This window comes from Electrona antarctica, assembly GCF_951216825.1.
Source record: "Electrona antarctica genome assembly, chromosome: 9".
Lineage (NCBI taxonomy): Eukaryota > Metazoa > Chordata > Actinopteri > Myctophiformes > Myctophidae > Electrona > Electrona antarctica.
In genome coordinates, this window is record NC_136790.1 from 17,273,502 (window position 1) to 17,292,471 (window position 18,970).

Sequence of the window (18,970 nt, forward strand, 5' to 3'; positions counted from 1 at the left end):
TTGAATTATTCGCCGGAAAATTGGCTTCAAAGCGGGTCTGTAGAAACTAATAGGTGCCGTCACCATTCCCTAATTCCATATTCTTTTGCAGTTTATGGCGAGAATGCAGGCGCTGTGTTGCTCTCAGTTTGTACTGTAAAGCAGTGGTTCCCAAACATTTTAGCTCGAGACCCAAAAGAGAAATTAGACATTTGCCCCGGACCCATACTGGTGAAAATAGCAGATCTACAAGCTCACAACGCGTCGCTTCGCGCCACGTTGTGAGCTTGTAGATCGGCTATTTCCACTACTTCTACATTTGTTTTCTAATTTATAGAATTTCTTAGAGTTGTTTTGATCTATTTTGTCATGAAATTACTGACAAATCTTTGAATGTAGTTTTTAATTCATGAAAACTTTAGCTTTTCTTTTTAGAATGTTAAGTATTTGAAAATGTTTTGAAATAATAATAATAATTCAGAACAACACATGGGAAACAAAAAATAAAGGGAACAATAAAAACATCTCCGACTCGAGCCACTGTTTGGGAATCAGTGGTGTATGTATGTAAAGCCCTTTTAGTCTTTGTGTCCTCAAACCATTTGAAGGGAATCCACGATTGATTAGTCTTCCATTTTGCTTCCTGCTTCCCACAGTCTGCTGTGGTCTTGATGGAGTGATGCAGTGATGTCTGAGAGAGGGTGGATTAATGTGTATGCCTGTATGCCAGTGTTATTACAGACTCTTGACAATAAAAACCCCATGCACACATAGCAATCAGCCTTCAAATCCCCTCACACTCACCACAGTAGATTAGTCAGCACGTAGTGGAGAATTATAAACGGTACAGTTACAACCATACAAAATTGAAGTACATGCTGAAGTGTTGGGTTTGTTTCTCAATACCAAATAATAACTTTATATCCTTGGGGAAGAACACGCTTGTCAAGTTCATGAGATCAGAGAAGGCATCTTTCTAGTTTGAGTCAAATGTGTACTTGTCTTGAGGTCACCCTTTCTGCTCTAACCATCTGTGTGTTTCTCATCTCCCGAAAACATATTTTACATTCTACATTCTGTGACACAACAGTAGTATTTACAGCTCAGTGGCCTTGTGGTTAGAGTGTCCGCCCTGAGATTGGGAGGTTGGGGTTTGGGATTCCCCGACCGACCGCGTCATACCAAAGACTATTAGAAATGGTCCTAAATGCCTCCCTGCTTGGTACTCAGTATCAAGGGTTGGATTTAGGGTCCCTGTGACATACTACTAGCATCATGTCCAAGCAAGATGTACTGTTCATCACGGCTGGGGGATGTACTTGTATATCAAGTCGTCTCACGCTACAGAAACAGGAGATAGGCTTGGCCTGTATGGGCCACATGGCTCGGGAACCCTTCTGGTTTCAAGGCTATTTGAGACAAATTGTCCAATTGTTGCCTGCACTGTAAGTTACGTTATATTACATATTATGTAGCCTAATGTGAACAAATGACAAAACTCCTAATGTGAGACAAATTACTATCATTACTATCCTACTGCCCGTTGGGTACCGGCCTATGCGGGAACGATGCAAATAGGGAATGCATGCCCCACCCTGTTATGCCATACCTGTTATGCCCCTTGTCAGAGTACCCGTTGTACCTTTTGTGCCCATATGGAGTCAATAAGCAATGAAGAATGTCTGAAGAGTGCCAACTGGATAAAGTGGACTGACTAAATCAATCGAATGGCAGGTGTCGAATCGAATGGCCAGCTTAGGCTGGGCGCATCAGTCAGAGATTCTGTGAGATTATAGTAAGAACATAGTTTTGTAATTTGTAGGCTAACGAGATGTTTACCAATCTTTGAAGTCACAATGGTATAGAGGGTATGCGTGTGACATCATCATCAAACCCGGAAGTTATGTAGGAATGCCCACTGAGTGGCAAAAAACTACTTTCTGGCCTTGACCGCCCATGCATCCAAACAGAAAAGTCCTATCTGATTGCATTAAACAACATTAAACAATGTTAAACTCACTTAGCATGTTGCTTTGCCACTCGATTTGCCACTCGATGTGCCATTCACTTGGCACATCGGGTATAAGCATGCGCATACCCTCTATTACTTTGTATACATGTGGTCATTGTGGTGGTAATGGTGAGTTCGGATGACTTATTTCCAACTGAAAATAATGTTTTGTCATTTAAAAGAAGCAATAAATTAGCCTTTTTATTGTAGTCTAACCCATGGCCCTACATCCTGTGGTTGTTGTCAGAGAAACAGAGGGATCTTGCCAGGAAGGGATCAGTGAAGAACGGCACAGTGGGGAGTCCTGTCAACCAACAGCCCAAGAAGAACTCCAGGACAAGGTAATGATGGCATCATGCATATTCTTCAACCTAATGTGTTATTAGGCCAAGCACACATTCAACAACATTGTTTATGATGATATGTTTTGTATTGGTGGGTCTGTTATATTCTTGGGGAGGAGGGAGGTGGGTAGCCTATCTACAAGCTCTCAATGAGATGCATTGTGAGCTTGTAGATCTGCTATTTTTGGCGAAGATGATCTGACGGAGGAAAAAAAACAAGGCTCAAAGTACAGAGACAAACTCGGGTCCAGTTTACATGGGTCTAGACTGGGTTTTGGAAGTGGTTAAAGTTGTTGAATAAGAAACACTGTAACAAATCTGCAGATGACAAAACAAACCCTGGGACTGCAGTACGCCCAGCCCCATCGCATCCCATCCAAACCCTGGGACTGCAGTACGCCCAGCCCCATCGCATCCCATCCAAGCCTTTACTTTAGTGCCAAACCTTCCAGTTCCAGTTCTCTACGGAGAATAACATTGGGTTTCTTAAAATCGCCTCATGTAAGCCAGTCCAAAATTAAACAAACTGTCTCGGCGATATTGTCGGGGAGTTATCTCTGTATCCTTTACGATAGAGCGTCGCAGTCCCGCCCCTTTTCATGACGATGGCAGGCACAGGAAATAATTCCCCATGCATTTTTCCCATAAACATTTCAAAAAGTATTTATTTAAAGATCTATAAGCCTCGAACAAAGCCAACTCAGATCGTGACAAATCATGATTGGTGGGCTGAACAAATAATTAGAAAGAAGAAAAAAAAGGGCAAGTTACAACACAATATGTACAATATTTCACAATATTGTGTTTGTTGTCATGATTTGTCACGATCCGATTAAGTCATATTTGATAGTCTGTTTCTAGCGAAAATGTTACTAATTCGGCGGCAGTCACATTATTGATTTCTCATAGTCAGTTACTTCTTCATATCCATATGAGTGAAACACGCGGAGAACATTTGTTCATTTTTGGAACGGTTCCTATTTGACGCACTGAGGCGCTCCATATTAGATTAGATATTATTGCTTTTCGGATATACTGTGAGTGTATTAACTGTAAGTTGTACAACATTAATCCATGATGCCAGGGAGAGGGCTGATGAAATCCTTTTGATTAAAGTGGGTGTATTTGAGCGCACAGTGGATATATTTTCAAAACAAATGCCACAATCTGCCGATTGATGCGAAAGGTCAGCCTCGTTAAGATGCTCACATGGGGTTGACACTACAGTAAGGTCTTAGAGGCACTTGCCCATCGGGCAAGAACAGGTCATGTTCTACTTGCCCAAAGGTCATGCCCACTAAATTGTCCATTATAATACATAATATAATTCGACATAGTTCGACACTGATCGGTCCAACTCTGAGTCACCATCTCCATGGACGCACGCACGCACACGCACACGCACACGCACACGCACACATACACACACTGTCATGTAAAACGCCACTTTTGCGATTATTTGTTTGGACATTTATGGGTGTGGGTCGTTCTTTTGTGCTTGTGTGTGTCCTTTATCCTGCTCTAGGTTGGTGGTGCCAAACAAAGGCTACTCCTCTTTGGACCAGAGCCCAGATGAGAAGCCTTTGGTAGCCCTGGACACTGACAGGTACGGCATCTCTTCAACACGACTCTGCATGTTCCCACATTATGCTCTAATGCTGTGTTTCCATAATGTAGTATCGGCTTGTATCGCATTACTCTTCTCTACCCAAGTCTTCTTTACCAACTTTAGCCACCATGCAGACAGTACCCCCTCCCCATGGGGATTTATCATCCTTCCAACCATGCTGCCACAACAGTGCTTGATTGATTGTACACAGCTGCAAACAATAATGCATCTATTCAATTCATTCAAGATATATAAAGACAGACAATACTAAACAAGAAATCATTAATATTAGGAGTAACATTATATACAGAGAACAGTGGGGTCATTTATTTTTGCAAGCTGGAACACTTTGTCTGAGGTCCTGTTGCAAAGTGCAGACAGTATAAGCAAAAGGATGTACAGCACACCGGTCCTTGTGAAGTGCCAGCCAACGGGAAAGTTAATACTGAGTGAAAAGATTGTATAGCCGCACACTCATAGCTGCCAATGCATACGTTTTAATGAGGACACAGACACACCAACGTTTCGGACAGATGATACTGCCTTCTTCAGGGTGATGTGCAGACAGACCTGCTCTTTCATGGTGGTTTTGAAGGAAGGTAGGGCACCTTTTGATGGCGGGTGGCAGGGCATTCCACATTGTGGTGGCAGAATGAATTCATCCCCATGTTAGTGCCGAAACACAAACACTACCTAATGCAAACACTACCTAGAAACATTTGTCTTTATCCAACGCAGCCCATCAGAGACAGTTTACCAAACACTACCTAGAAACATTTGTCTTTATCCAACGCAGCCCATCAGAGACAGTTGTCTTTATCCAATGCAGCCCATCAGAGACAGTTTACCAAACACTACCTAGAAACATTTGTCTTTATCCAACGCAGCCCATCAGAGACAGTTTACCAAACACTACCGAGAAACATTTGTCTTTATCCAATGCAGCCCATCAGAGACAGTTTACCAAACACTACCTAGAAACATTTGTCTTTATCCAACGCAGCCCATCAGAGACAGTTTACCAAACACTACCTAGAAACATTTGTCTTTATCCAACGCAGCCCATCAGAGACAGTTGTCTTTATCCAATGCAGCCCATCAGAGACAGTTTACCAAACACTACCTAGAAACATTTGTCTTTATCCAACGCAGCCCATCAGAGACAGTTTACCAAACACTACCTAGAAACATTTGTCTTTATCCAACGCAGCCCATCAGAGACAGTTTACCAAACACTACCGAGAAACATTTGTCTTTATCCAACGCAGCCCATCAGAGACAGTTTACCAAACACTACCTAGAAACATTTGTCTTTATCCAACGCAGCCCATCAGAGACAGTTTACCAAACACTACCTAGAAACATTCGTCTTTATCCAACGCAGCCCATCAGAGACAGTTTACCAAACACTACCGAGAAACATTTGTCTTTATCCAACGCAGCCCATCAGAGACAGTTTACCAAACACTACCTAGAAACATTTGTCTTTATCCAATGCAGCCCATCAGAGACAGTTTACCAAACACTACCTAGAAACATTCGTCTTTATCCAACGCAGCCCATCAGAGACAGTTTACCAAACACTACCTAGAAACATTTGTCTTTATCCAATGCAGCCCATCAGAGACAGTTTACCAAACACTACCTAGAAACATTCGTCTTTATCCAACGCAGCCCATCAGAGACAGTTTACCAAACACTACCGAGAAACATTTGTCTTTATCCAACGCAGCCCATCAGAGACAGTTTACCAAACACTACCGAGAAACATTTGTCTTTATCCAACGCAGCCCATCAGAGACAGTTTACCAAACACTACCTAGAAACATTTGTCTTTATCCAATGCAGCCCATCAGAGACAGTTTGTGGTAACATTAAGGGAAGAAATAGGCCATGGAGTTGCATTAATTCATACATTTCATTTCTCATTTAGATCTCACGTAACTTTTCTTAAGTAGTTGATGAGCGCAGCACAAAGAGACCTGTGGAAAATGTTTGATTTATTGCTACACACAAACGTAATTTATATTGACAAGAATAGCAAAAGGATTCATTCCTAACGGCTCCGTGATATATTTAAAAGTGAAGAATATATAGCTAAGTTTCTGCCGACAGCAACAATATACAAAAAGGAAAGGCAGCAGGAAGCTAATGATAAGGAAGGGTACCTTTTTTTCCCCCTCAGAGCAAACACAGACGCAATGCAGTTAAACTCACATATTTCTAACAGCAGCAGTTAGGCTACACACTGGAGACATCCTCACAAACACGTGTCTGTCTGTCTGTCTGTCTGTCTGTCTGTCTGTCTGTCTGTCTGTCTGTCTGTCTGTCTGTCTGTCTGTCTGTCTGTCTGTCTGTCTGTCTGTCTGTCTGTCTGTCTGTCTGTCTGTCTGTCTGTCTGTCTGTCTGTCTGTGTGTTGCTAGTGAGAATTGTTTGCCCAATCAGTAGTCGGCGGTGATACAGTACTTGTCAGTGATGTCACCATTTGATGTAGAAGAGGAAGGTAAAAGCACTCTGTTGAGTATTTCCACGTCATAATGTCACGGGTGCACGGTTCTGGAACATACCGTACAGTCTTATAGAAAATAATACCAGCACTGGGTACCAGTATACTACGTGAGAGCTGGTATTATTTTCTATAAGACCATTTTGGTGTAGACTCAGCTGTGCTTGGAACTTCGAGAGAGAAGGCGCATCACGTATGTACCTGGTACCTCACGTATGTACCTGGTACCTCACGTATGTACCTGGTACCTCACGTATGTACCTGGTACCTCACGTATGTACCTGGTACCTGGTACCTCGTACTAACGGAAAGGCAAAGCATGCATGAGAGTAGAGAAACGTGGCGGCGTGCCGAGCCGGGACCAACTATGCAGTCAAAAAGGCACCAATACAATTACAATGAATAAGAAAGGCTGAACCATGAATTAGACAACAACACGACAGTGGATATAGCAAGACTCATGTTAACCGCATTGAAACCGGCTGCAGTAATCCGAGTTTCCTCTCGGCAGAAGCAAGCAATCCTGAAACCGTGTGTAGTAGGAGCCGTTTTTTAAAAGAAAGCAGCAACCGCACACTGGAAACACTGTGTGCGAGACAAGTATCCAGTTTATTGCGAGCACATTGCTCGTTTCACCTTCACCTTAAGCCTTGCAGAGACTGTTGCCTCTCGCAATTTTCAAATGGTTCCGTCATACAGTCTGGAGCAACGGAAGCTCTGACCATGAGTCAACGCAGCGTATTTGTCGCTTTGTATTTTTGTATCTTCAAGTCGCTGACATTCATGACATTTTAACTGACTAATGAATTAATTGTCATACAAATGATTGTGAATAATGATGTAATTGTGTTTTGGGGATTGAACATTGGACCACATGAATACAAAATGCTTTTTTTTGGGCATTTTATTTAAATTTAAATTCTATCCTTTCAAACCATTTCTAAAATAGTGAAAATGAGCTTGTAGATCGCCTATTTTCACAATTGTTTCAAACAATTTGACTGTATACAGATGTTTGGAAAAGAATTCTGACGATCATGTGAAAATAATTGTGATTATCCTCAAATAATTGCGATTATAGATATATAGATCGACTAAAGATCCCCATGTCCCCATATTCCCATGTCCCCATATTCCCATGTCCCTGTGTCCCCATATTCCCATGTTCCCATGTCCCTGTGTCCCCATATTCCCATGTCCCCATATTCCAATGTCCCCGTATCCCCATGTCTCTGTGTCCCCATATTCCCATGTTCCCAGACCGTCGCCTGTTGTCACACAACAAGGGAATCTCACATGTGAGCTCAGCCTCTCTGGCTGCCGGCCAAGATGACGTGGCGTATTCTGTCAAATCTGACATCGCTGGCTGACTCATGCACACCCGGCCCGGGTCCTCGCCGGCCAGGGCACAACAGTTGTTTGTTTGTTATCCGCAATGTCGTCACTAGCTTGGAAACCTTGTAGTGGAAACCTTGTATGTCAAAAAGAAATAACACTGTTACTTTTCAGGAATTGCTGAAGAAAGCCCAATGATTGCTATCATTATACAGAGCGTTGACATTTAAAAATAAAAGTCACTTTCCCTACCTATCATTTTACTCTGGGTTGTACAAATACAGACCCATGTAGAATTTGAAAGAACCCCGAAACATTTTGAAGACATTTGCAAGCAGTGCACGTCGTCGTCGTCGTCCCCCTCAACCCCCGTGTCAGACTTATCTAAAGCTTGTCGGAAGGTGCTAAATCGATGCTGTCGCACAGAAACCTCTTATCTCCATATTTCTTACTTTTGACATATTTTTCCTTCTCCCAAAGAAATATTGCTCTAATATTTTACATAAATGGTAAATGGCGCCTTTATCCAAGGCGCTTTACATAGATTGTGCAACACATTCACCCATTCACACACACATTCATACACAGATGGCGGTGGAAACCAGCACATCAGGAGCAATTAGGGGTTCAGTGTCTTGCTCAAGGACACTTCGACACTAACTCTGGGGGAGCCCGGGTTCGAACTGGCAACCTTGCGGTTGCCATCCAGCCACTCTACCCCTGAGCCGCCGCCACCGTACATAAATATTTAACCAATGATAAGTATTAACAAGCGCTAGTGACTAAATGACTACATTGGATCCATTCATGGAACACAGGTTCCTTTGTCCGTTTTCTGAAAAGTAACGCCTTTGGGACATGTGAGGTTTTCCTCCTGACGACAATGACATGACATTTCTCATATCACGGCTGTGTGTGCGCGACTGCGCGCGCCACGTCTGATCGCTGCGGCCTCATTAATTAGGCCCCGTATTTTTTTGCTCCAACGATCAATAGGAGAGGTTCCAGATTGTCTCTGCTGGCTACGCTAAATCAATCCCTTGGAAATGTCAGCTCCTCCTTGCGTTCCCTAATTACCCCCTGCACCGATGTGTGCACATATGAGATGGGACTCTTAATTTATATATATGTCCAATTAATCATGGATTGCTTTCCTTTATAAATTCATTAGTTGAGTCGTGCGAAGCGAGGGTGCGGAACTGTTGTGAAAGAGGCTCACTGTCTTTGTAAATTAATGCTTGTATTGCACGTATAGTAGTATGTCACTCTGTTCACAATGTGTCCACCAGATGGTGCTGGAAACGACCGAAACAAACTTGGGGTTTGATTGATTTATTTATTAACAGTTTGCAGAATTACAGTACATTTCAAGTACAACTCAATACAAAGACTGTTAACTGTGAGTGGACGACACCATAAAGCATTACACTTGTTTACAATAGGGCCCACCATTTTCAATTCATCAAAACATTTAGAGACGTACGAATATACACTTCTATATAGCCAAAAACAGGAAATCATCATAGAGGAGGTAAAAAGGGGGGAAAAACATATACAGTGAGGGGGGAAATGGGTGGGTGGGGATTCAGATTTTACCGGGGCCAGTTTCTAATTGCAGCCGTCCGTAAGATGCCCTTTGAGAGCAGTTTTGAAGGAGTCAAGGGAGTCCCATGTCTTAATGACTGTTGGTAGGGCGCTCCACATTTTTGTGGCATAGGAGCGGGTTGAGATTGGGGCCGGGGCGATATACAGTATTAACCCATTTTGGACGGGAACCCCTTTTGGTGTTTTAAACATTATGTTATAATTTAGCTATTGAAAAATAGCAGATCTACAAGCTCATAGCACGCCACCGAGTGGCGCGCTATGAGTAGGTCTGCTATTTTTGAGAAATCGTGAAAATGTGGCGCAAATCTTTATATATATTCTTTCAGAGTGAATGTTTTTAACTCATATATTGGCTTCTGGGGGGGGGGGTCTCTGGAACAACATATTTTCAGATGGGGGTCGGTGCCCAAATACACATAATTCTGGGGGTCCTTGACATGAAATATTGAGCACCACTGATGGTATTTCAGAAAACTATTACAATTTAGACTTTAAAAAAAAAATTGACGTCAGGCCTAAATGTGATAATTGTGTTTCGCTGGGGAGGGGGATGTCGTTGTTGGCCTGTAACGTTTTTTTGCTTTCCGTTTCTCAGTGACGACGACTTTGACATGTCCAGATACTCCTCATCAGGATACTCCTCAGCCGAGGTGAGATGTCTGAGGGACCAGGTATCTATACATCACACACACTGTAGCTTACATCAGGGGTTCTCAACCTTTTTGGCCGGGGACCCCCGGAAATGCTTTGGCAACGTCTCGGGACCCCCGCCCCGCCCCCTCCCGACCCCCAATATAAATTGACTGCTACAATAACCTTAACCCATTTTGGGCGGGAACCCCTTTTGATGTTTTAAGCATTGTTATAATTTAGCTATTGAAAAATAGCAGATCTACAAGCTCATAGCGCGCCACCGAGTGGCGCGCTACGAGCTTGTAGGTCTGCTATTTTTGAAAAATCGTGAAAAAAAAAAAAAAAAAATTGAAAATAATTTGGGGACCCCCTAAAATAATTTGGCGACCCCCCCGAGGGGTCGCGACCCACGGGTTGAGAACCCCTGGCTTACATAACGTCACAACACCACCACCTCCCTCCACTGTGTCACCTACAGCACTGTCATGCGTCACTCAGGTATTTGTGCACCCATTGGGGGAAATGGTTTCAATGCTTCTTTTTTTTTTCCTTTTTTTTTAAGGTCCACTTTACGCATTTTCAACCCATCTTCGTATAATCGGTCCCCGCTAATGCTCATTATAAGGTTTCTGTCTATATTGATTGATTGAAGTATTTATTAACAGTTTGTACAATTTCAAGCACAACTCGATACAAAAACGTACAACTAACAGTGAGTGGACGACCCAATAAAGCACTACACTTGTTTCATCATAACATTTAGAGACGTACAAATATACACTTCTATATATATATATATAGCCAAAGAACAGGAAATCATCATAAAGGAGGTGAAAAGAAAAACGTATAGGCCTACAGTGAGGGGAAAAAGGGGTGGGTGGGGGATTCAGTCTGTGTCTCAGAGGAGGAGGAGGGGGCTGTGGACAGTTCACAAGCCTATGCCTCGCTCGTACCACTGAAACATTGTCGGCAGGCAGGTTTGGTCATTTCAAAACCAGATTTAAACCTATTTTTTATGCTTTATTAACCCATTAAGACCTGAGACCAATTCTAAAATGGCCTTCTAAATCAGTAGTTCTCAAACTATTTTGTAATTCAAAATCATTTTACATATTTTCAAACACTTTCAAAAAAGTTTGAAAATGGCAGATGTACAAACTCGAAGTGAGCTTGCATATCTGCCATTTTTGAATAGCCAACGCCAAAATCTAAAATGACACTTTCCCGGTTTTAATGGTTTTAACGATGGCTTCTATTTCTGTATGCTAGCTTTCCAGGAAGAAAGAGGCTATAGTTTCTATTGGCTTGGAATCCCCATCAATAATATCATTGGTACCCAGGGGACAGGGTTCTAGTGAGTAGACGGCAATGGTTCCCAGTGGCGTGCACAGATAGACACTAGGTGGTGCTAGACTAGAGCACCTGCCCATTGCCCTCTGGACAGCAATGTGCCCTTTTTGAAACCCCTCCCCCCACCCCCTTTTTTTTGGTACAATGTACAGTAGGTGGACCATGATGACATCAATTCTTGATTTAAAAAAAAAAGATTCTAATATATTATTTATGCCTCAAAATTTATAAATCTCACACGGCAACCGGCCGGTTCCACACGCTGCACAAGGTGCCCTTTTGAGTGGTGCAACCACTCCAAGGAACAGCAATGTCTGTGTTCACCTATGTGCACTGTTCACCCATGTGTTCACCCACCCACCCATGTGACTATGAGCACGAGTACCAATGACTACCAAAAGTGGCGCTGTTGTGCCAGAAACAGAGAGAGAGCGATAGTGCTGCACTGCTGCCTGCTAGAGAGAGAGAGAAGGGGGGAGTTGCACCACTCAGTTCACACAGGTGTGATTCTTTCACTCGCATCTGCCCCTCTAAATGTATAAGATGGTGCCATCTTATAATGAGCATTTAGTGAGGAAATGGTATTAAAGATCATGTTAAAAATGGGTTAAGTGCTCCTTCTAATGAATGTGTTTTAGTATAGCATTCATGTTTTTGGGCTGTCATTTGTAATGGTGCATTACATTACTTGTTGCGCTAGTTCACATTGACTTCATTGATTCCTGTTCATGTGTTCCTCTTGTTGTATCACGTTAATGTTTAACCCTGTTCTGGGGGCAAATATTCTGCTGTTTTCACTATTTTTGGGGGGAGAAAATGCGTTAAAGATTAGCTTAAAACTATTTTTCTCTATGATCTTTGTTCATTGACTGAAGTTAGTTAACCCATTATTTAGGACTGAGGCCGATTTCTGAAAACGCCTTCTAATTCCTGACCTAATCTTTGTGGAAAAACTTCAAATATTTATCCAAAAATTACAACAATGTTATGTTGCTATGTACTGTACAATACTAGCAACAAGAACCCAACAATGGGTTCCCGTCTTGAAGGGTAAAAACCCCAAAAGATAAATAGTTGAAAGACTCTCACAGGGGTTGTTGTGGGGGAGATCATCAGAGAAAAAAAGACAGGAACCCCTGTCCTAAACGGGTTAACATTATTCCACATTTATTTCAGTTAACTAAAATGTAATTGACCTATAGCTAAGCCCCTACCCAAACTGCTATGGTCCAATCACAGCTAAGCATAACGTGAATTGGACAAACCTCTCCACCAATAGTTTTCCTATATGATAAAACATTGTTTTAAAAAAAGAAATGTCACGCACATATTTTTCCAGTGCATATATGGCAGGCCTTGTTGACGGATTTGGAAGAGATTTTGAAGGTCTAGTTCCAAAAATGAACCAGTATTTAATGTGTAAAATCCATGATATTTACATTGGAATGAATGAGCCCGGCTGGAAAGTGTCCAAGTGGGCGGTGGCTTTGCTAAAGGTGAATTATAATGACCTTTTCCCTCCGCTGATGTCTAGTCTTCCCCCCCCCCCCTTCCTTCCGTTCGGCAGCAGATCAACCAGGACCTGAACATCCAGCTGTTGAAGGACGGCTACCGACTGGACGAGATCCCAGACGACGAGGACCTGGACCTGATCCCGCCGAAGGCTGTCAACCCCACCTGCATGTGCTGCCAGGCCACCCCGTCCACAGCCTGTCAGATCCAGTAGCCACCACCCTCCTGCACCCCCAGGCTTTTTACACCAGCAGGGCGGCGGCAGAGTGGAGTCGTCGGCAAACAATAAGAACGACAAAAAAAACTTGTGGATGGCAGTGCGGGGAACAAAGGGAGGGGTGGGGGCGGGTCACCTGAAATAATAATTAAAGAAAAGATTAAACTAGGTCAACTATATATGTACGCTCCTCCTATGGTAGGATCCGTGCATCTTTCTTTTTTTCTTTTTTTTTTGCATTGTGGAAATTCAAGACACAAGATGGCTTGTCTGATGAAAGAACACGTTCCCTTGAAGGAGGAACAAAAAGAGAGACATTAAAAGGAAATATCTCCACGTCTTGTTTGACTTTCCCCCTTTTTTGTTGTTGTGGATATCCAGGCGTCGAAGGATCATCGACAGGCGTACTAGCCTGTTGAGGAGGAACGAACATGATGAAAAGACTTCTCGGATGATCTGCCCCCCCCCCCCCCCAACAACAACAACAACACCACCCCCTCCTGTGAGAGTCTCTCAACAAACTGCCAGTGTGCACCGCGGTGGAAGCGGTGCATCATTGATGGTAAAAAATAATAATAATACAAAAACAAACGAGCGATGGCTTTATATCAGTGGTTCTCAAAGTGGGGTCCTCCTCGGCACCCTCGGGGGTTCCTCGAGAGAGGTTCCAAATCCACCCTTACGGGTCTGTAACTCTTGAGAGTGTACAAAATGGAATCGAATGGACCTGTAAATGGGGCTACGGTACATGTTACTCATCCGCCGACCAAACTTTGTCCGTTTGGGTTAGAGAGATGGCTATGAAATTATGTAAATCTGAGCCCTCTCATAACTTTCGGTGGTCACCTAGTCGCCTGGTCAGCACACCTAGATGTTTTGTTCTAACCAATGTTCGTGCGGTCACTAAAGACGTGCACAAACTCGCAAACAAGCTAATGGGGTTCCCACGGTCATGAAATCCGTGGAAATATTTTGAAACCGTTTTGGAAAATGTTTGGATATACATTGTTTTTGCCTAACAAATAGGCAAAAAATACTTAACATGGTCAAATGTGCTGCTGCGCTGCACCGTGATAGGTTGTTAGCTTGTAGATCTGCTCCTTTTGTCACGTGATGATGCCTTCGCGTTTGGTTTGGCACAGCAGGCTAAATTAATACGAAAGATGTCTCGTCAGGTAAGTCTTAGGAAGGAAGTTCCGACTTTCCTGACCGTAAGCCAGGCGTCCATTCGGTTCCATTTTGTACACTCTCAGAGTTATGGGGGTTCTTCTCGAACATTAAAACGATTGAGAACCGCCGCTTTCGTCTTCTCAGTCCGCTGCTGCTGTCTTCCTATCCTGGTACGTATCCGACACGGATAAAACGGTGTGTGATATTAGATCCATGTTAAGTAAAGTAAAGTAAGTAACGCTAAAACATGAAGCTATATCGATACTAGAACCCTAATGCTTACAGCACTAATGTAGTGATTACAGTTTGAGTGGGGCAAAAAAAAAAAAGAAGAAAAAACTGTAGCAAAGTTATTTTTTGACTGGCTGTTTACCACACGGGTGTACTGTACTGTACTGTAGTACTTATTTCACATCCAACTGCAAGAGGATATTTTATATCGAACACAAAGACAAAAAAACAAAAACAAAGAAAAATCTGTTTTGCATGTTGCTTGTTGCATTGTGTCTTAACTGAGCAGCTCATGCCGATTATTTAGCAGCCTTTTATTGACCACTTAGCCACATCCTAGTGCCAACGGAAGTCATCTACTCTATGTGAGGTTTACATCTGGCCAAAAAAACCACGTCTTGGATTTGACATCAAACTGCTGCAACGGTAGATGTTCTGCAGAGCAGGGGTCTTCAACAGGGGGAGTCCGGCGGGGACCCCTAGGTTACCTCAGAGGTTCCGACAAATCTTTGTGTGATGGGGAACGTTAGCCGAAAATGCCAGATCTACAGATCGGCTATTTTTGGAGAGTTGCTTAGGAAAAAAGATCAGACCCAACCAAGTACAGGACCAACGGTCAAGTTGACTAAATATTGAGGGTATCTACATTTAAAAGGTATCTAAACTATCTGAAAATACACATTAGCATGAATCCAACAGCAACTCTATTAAAAGGTTCAATCTGCAACACAATTAGGGATGCACCTTGAAAACTGGGTCCATTACAAACCCGGTTCTGAATTTATCGAGTCCTGAGTATAAATTAGATTTTGGGCTTGTCGAGCCTGTTATCGGGTATAGCGACCCATAACATCATGTCTAAACGATCAAAACATTTACACAGTGGTATACAATAATAATATGTATAGGGGAGGGGTCCCTGCTTCATTTCTCTCTCAGCTAAGGGAAGGGGTCCCTGCTTCATCTCTCTCTCAGCTAAGGGCTCCTCCTTGGCCTGAAGACCATGTTGAAGACCACTACTGTAGAGACTTAAAAAGCTACTTTAGAATCAGCTCGTTTTCCTAAAGTGGTGCCTAAGGTCGGTTCAGTTTGCACTGCTATGCACTGGACATCTCTCAGCAGTACTAGCCAAAAAGGGCCAACGTTATCATTAAGGGTCGTCGTCACAAAATATGTCACGTGTATGCAGGAAGATGTTCATAAAAGTGAAAAAAAGTGAAAATACAGTTCTGCCATCTCCAATGCCTTTCACCACAAACTGAAAAAAATAAAATAAAAAAGGATTAGCAAGCTTGACAGTCATAATTATCGTGTGGAAACCTTGTATGTCCAAAACATTGAACGAAAAATGTGTAAGACAAAGTGAGGCATTAAGTGACTGGAAAATCATTCAAACGTGAAATATGGAGATACGACAACGCCAATATCTCTGCTGTCGAGCAAAGAAACCTCCCATCTCCGTGTTTTAACTTTTTGTGTCATACTACGGCATCACACAAAAGCATCAAAGATCGACAAGATCTTGCAGAACTGCTCCTTGTGCTCTTTTTTGAATCCTTGAAAAGTAACAGTTTTGCACATATTACGTGGTTTCCACCCCTCGGAGACGATGTGCTATGAGTACTGGTGAATGTCAGCACTGTCTCCGCTGTATGCTGCCTGGAGCAAATCATATCGGAACATATCCTTAGAGACACACTTGGAGGTTGTCGCATATCAATGAAGGTTTTAATATCTTAACTTTATTTTTTATTTCCGTGTATTTGTGTTGTGTCTCTTTGTACATTTGCACATGTGCTCAACTGTTCATATAACCCAGTAATCTGATCGATGGGGGGAATGGGTGACGATGTACATACTTTTACAGTATGTAGCAACTGACACAGACTCTCTACTGTCAATGGTTTATTGTAATGAGTATTTTCCAGTGATGCTGAAAGGGAAAAACACAAGTCTTTGAAGCATGGGAGTGCACACATTTTAATTTGCAAGATTTGCATCACTGTAAAAGACTCACCGTCAGCCGTTTTCACTAGATAACGATAGCATTTAGTCAGTGTGTGAATCTACTTGGAAAATAGTCTGGAAATGGGGATGGAGCTCGATAACCGATACCCGAAAAAAACCCAATAACAAGCTTATTGAGTACCCATTATCAATAAGCTTTGTACTGTTATTTTGACACCTATAGCTTCTGTCTGGTTGGCAAAACCCTTAATATGTTCATGGCCAAGGAGAGCATTTTCCCTTTGGTTCATCCAAGTGGTTTGACACTTATAAACTTCACCCTCAGTGTACAATAATAATAATAAAGTGAATAAGATAATACCTGATAACCGCACAAAGCTAAATCCTTAGTGTTAGAGTACCTGCCCATTTGGTTCAATTTATACACTGTCAAGAGTTAAATGAAGTCCTGAAAAATACGAGATAGACATTTTCGATAGCAGTGCTATGTGAGCACGGAATGCGATGTATAAGGATAAGAGTGTCCCTCACCTCACACTAGTGTGATTTGTTTTGTTGATAGAAAATAGCCGTACTACAAGCTCATAGCCTGGACAAAATAGCCAATCTACAAGCTCATAAAGAGGGGAAACAACACATTTCTTGAGATTTGCCCAAAACGAGGACACAATGGTTAATGCGATTATGCTCTGTTGTGAACTTGTGATCAGATTCAACACAAGGATATTTTAGGTCAAGATATGAATAGCATGCCCCTCCCCCGGGTAGCTCAGTCAGTAGAGCGTTTGCTTACTCACATGGTTGTGGGTTCAATATTGGTCACTGCGTGCAATAGACAGTATGAGTAGCACTGCTTGGCGGTATAGATGCGTATACAGGAATGGCACCATAACTGGGATATGAGAGTACTATGGCGTTACTGTCGGGCAGAAACCTCTTATCTCCATGATTTATTTTGTGTTTTTGTCGTAAATTAAGGGCCTACTTGATCATACCACAGTGTCACACGAAAGTATAAAAATAGCAGGTCTGCAACTCTGCAAGCTCAAAACCTTGTAGGTGTTTTGACCTTGCTATTTCTTTATTTAAATCCTGAAAAGTGAACAGGTTTAACTTTGGACATGTGAGGTTTCCACCCGACAGAGACAATTATGCATGTAAACCTACTTTCGGACTATTTGTCATTTTCTTGGGGAGACTATATTGCTAATAGTCATTACAAGCGTTTTCTAGTTTTGGACATGGTTGTCCAAATCCAATTTAAGACGGAATGCATGAATTTCATTCCAACTAGAGGTTACAATATTACTGTAGAGTTCAAATGATATGTTGCAGGGAGGAGTCTTTATATCAGTATTACTTCAATGATGTGCCATCCAGGAATATCCATAAAATTATGAAGGGATTTTATTTGTAATTTTCTTTTTTTTATCACCCTTGACCTGTTGTAGCATCAACGTTTATAACGTTCCTTCTGAAACACTCAAAACTACACAAGCTTTTTTATTACATTATGTCTTCATTCTTTAGGTGCATATTGCATTTTAGGTGCCATGATGTGTGTGAATAACGATACGGAGAATAGCACACTGACAAACGGGCTATTGTAGTACAATGGCTCACGTAAGACAGCGGCCAAGACAGTCTATAACCTGAGGTAGAGTCTACCTGAGGTTATAGACTCTATGGTGCTCATGTATCAACGCGGTGTACACCCAAATTTGGGTGTAGTGTACTGTACACCCAAATTAGGGCCTATAACCTCAGGTAGACGGCCTCTACCTGAGGCTATAGACTGTCAAAGCAGTAACTGTACATAAATGAAACTCAACATTCTCGTCTTCATCTGCTATGACTTACAGTTAATTTATCATGTGTCGCATGACCGCGTCGCTTGACAAAACCTTTATCTACTATGTTCCTGCATTTGTTTTTATTATTATTATTATGTTTGGTTGATTGTACCAACTTTGTCTACATGTTATTCCAATGCATTCACACACATTTTATGTCCATATATCATGTACTACGTTTGGCCAACGTGTACGGTAGGTCAGTGAGTCATTTGGGATGTCGGCCCACTCTCACCTCATAACACGAGTTTACTAAAGTAGATTCTGCCTTAAGTAAATGCATCGTAACAACAATATTTATCCGCTGTTGTATGTGTTAATTTATTTTGAGAAATCTGGGAAAGTATACATTTTAACATTAGAGATGCTTCTTTTTTTTGTCAGACGTGTATTCTGATTGTGGAACCGATGTAAACTAGCTCCATTTAGTATTTAACGATATTAATGTTCTGTGTAATGTAACATAAAAATAAATAAATCTGATTATCTGAAGTTGTCTTTATGTTTAATTTGTGTTTGCACCATGTGCTGTAATGCATGGTTTCATGTTTGAAATTATATCTTCCATGTTGTTCAATAGCAGTTACTCAGTCTTTCTCAAGCCATCCTTGGGCTGCTATATACTGTATTTTCACTATTTCAC

At 42.0% G+C, this 18,970-nt stretch overlaps 1 protein-coding gene across 3 annotated transcripts in view; it reads left to right on the top strand.

Moving 5' to 3' along the window:
* Positions 1-18,819, top strand: part of fam219aa (family with sequence similarity 219 member Aa) — a 31,456-nt gene extending 12,637 nt beyond the window's left edge. The window contains exons 3-6 of one of the 3 annotated variants that reach the window (XM_079510891.1): positions 2,238-2,331; positions 3,860-3,940; positions 9,989-10,064; positions 12,944-18,819. In XM_079510891.1, the coding sequence (XP_079367017.1) occupies positions 2,238-2,331; positions 3,860-3,940; positions 9,989-10,064; positions 12,944-13,102 (410 nt within the window). In that variant the 3' untranslated portion in view covers positions 13,103-18,819. The remainder of the gene's footprint in view (positions 1-2,237; positions 2,332-3,859; positions 3,941-9,988; positions 10,065-12,943) is intronic. The other 2 variants (XM_079510892.1, XM_079510893.1) reach the window with 2 other exon arrangements.
* Positions 18,820-18,970: the final 151 nt, after the last annotated feature.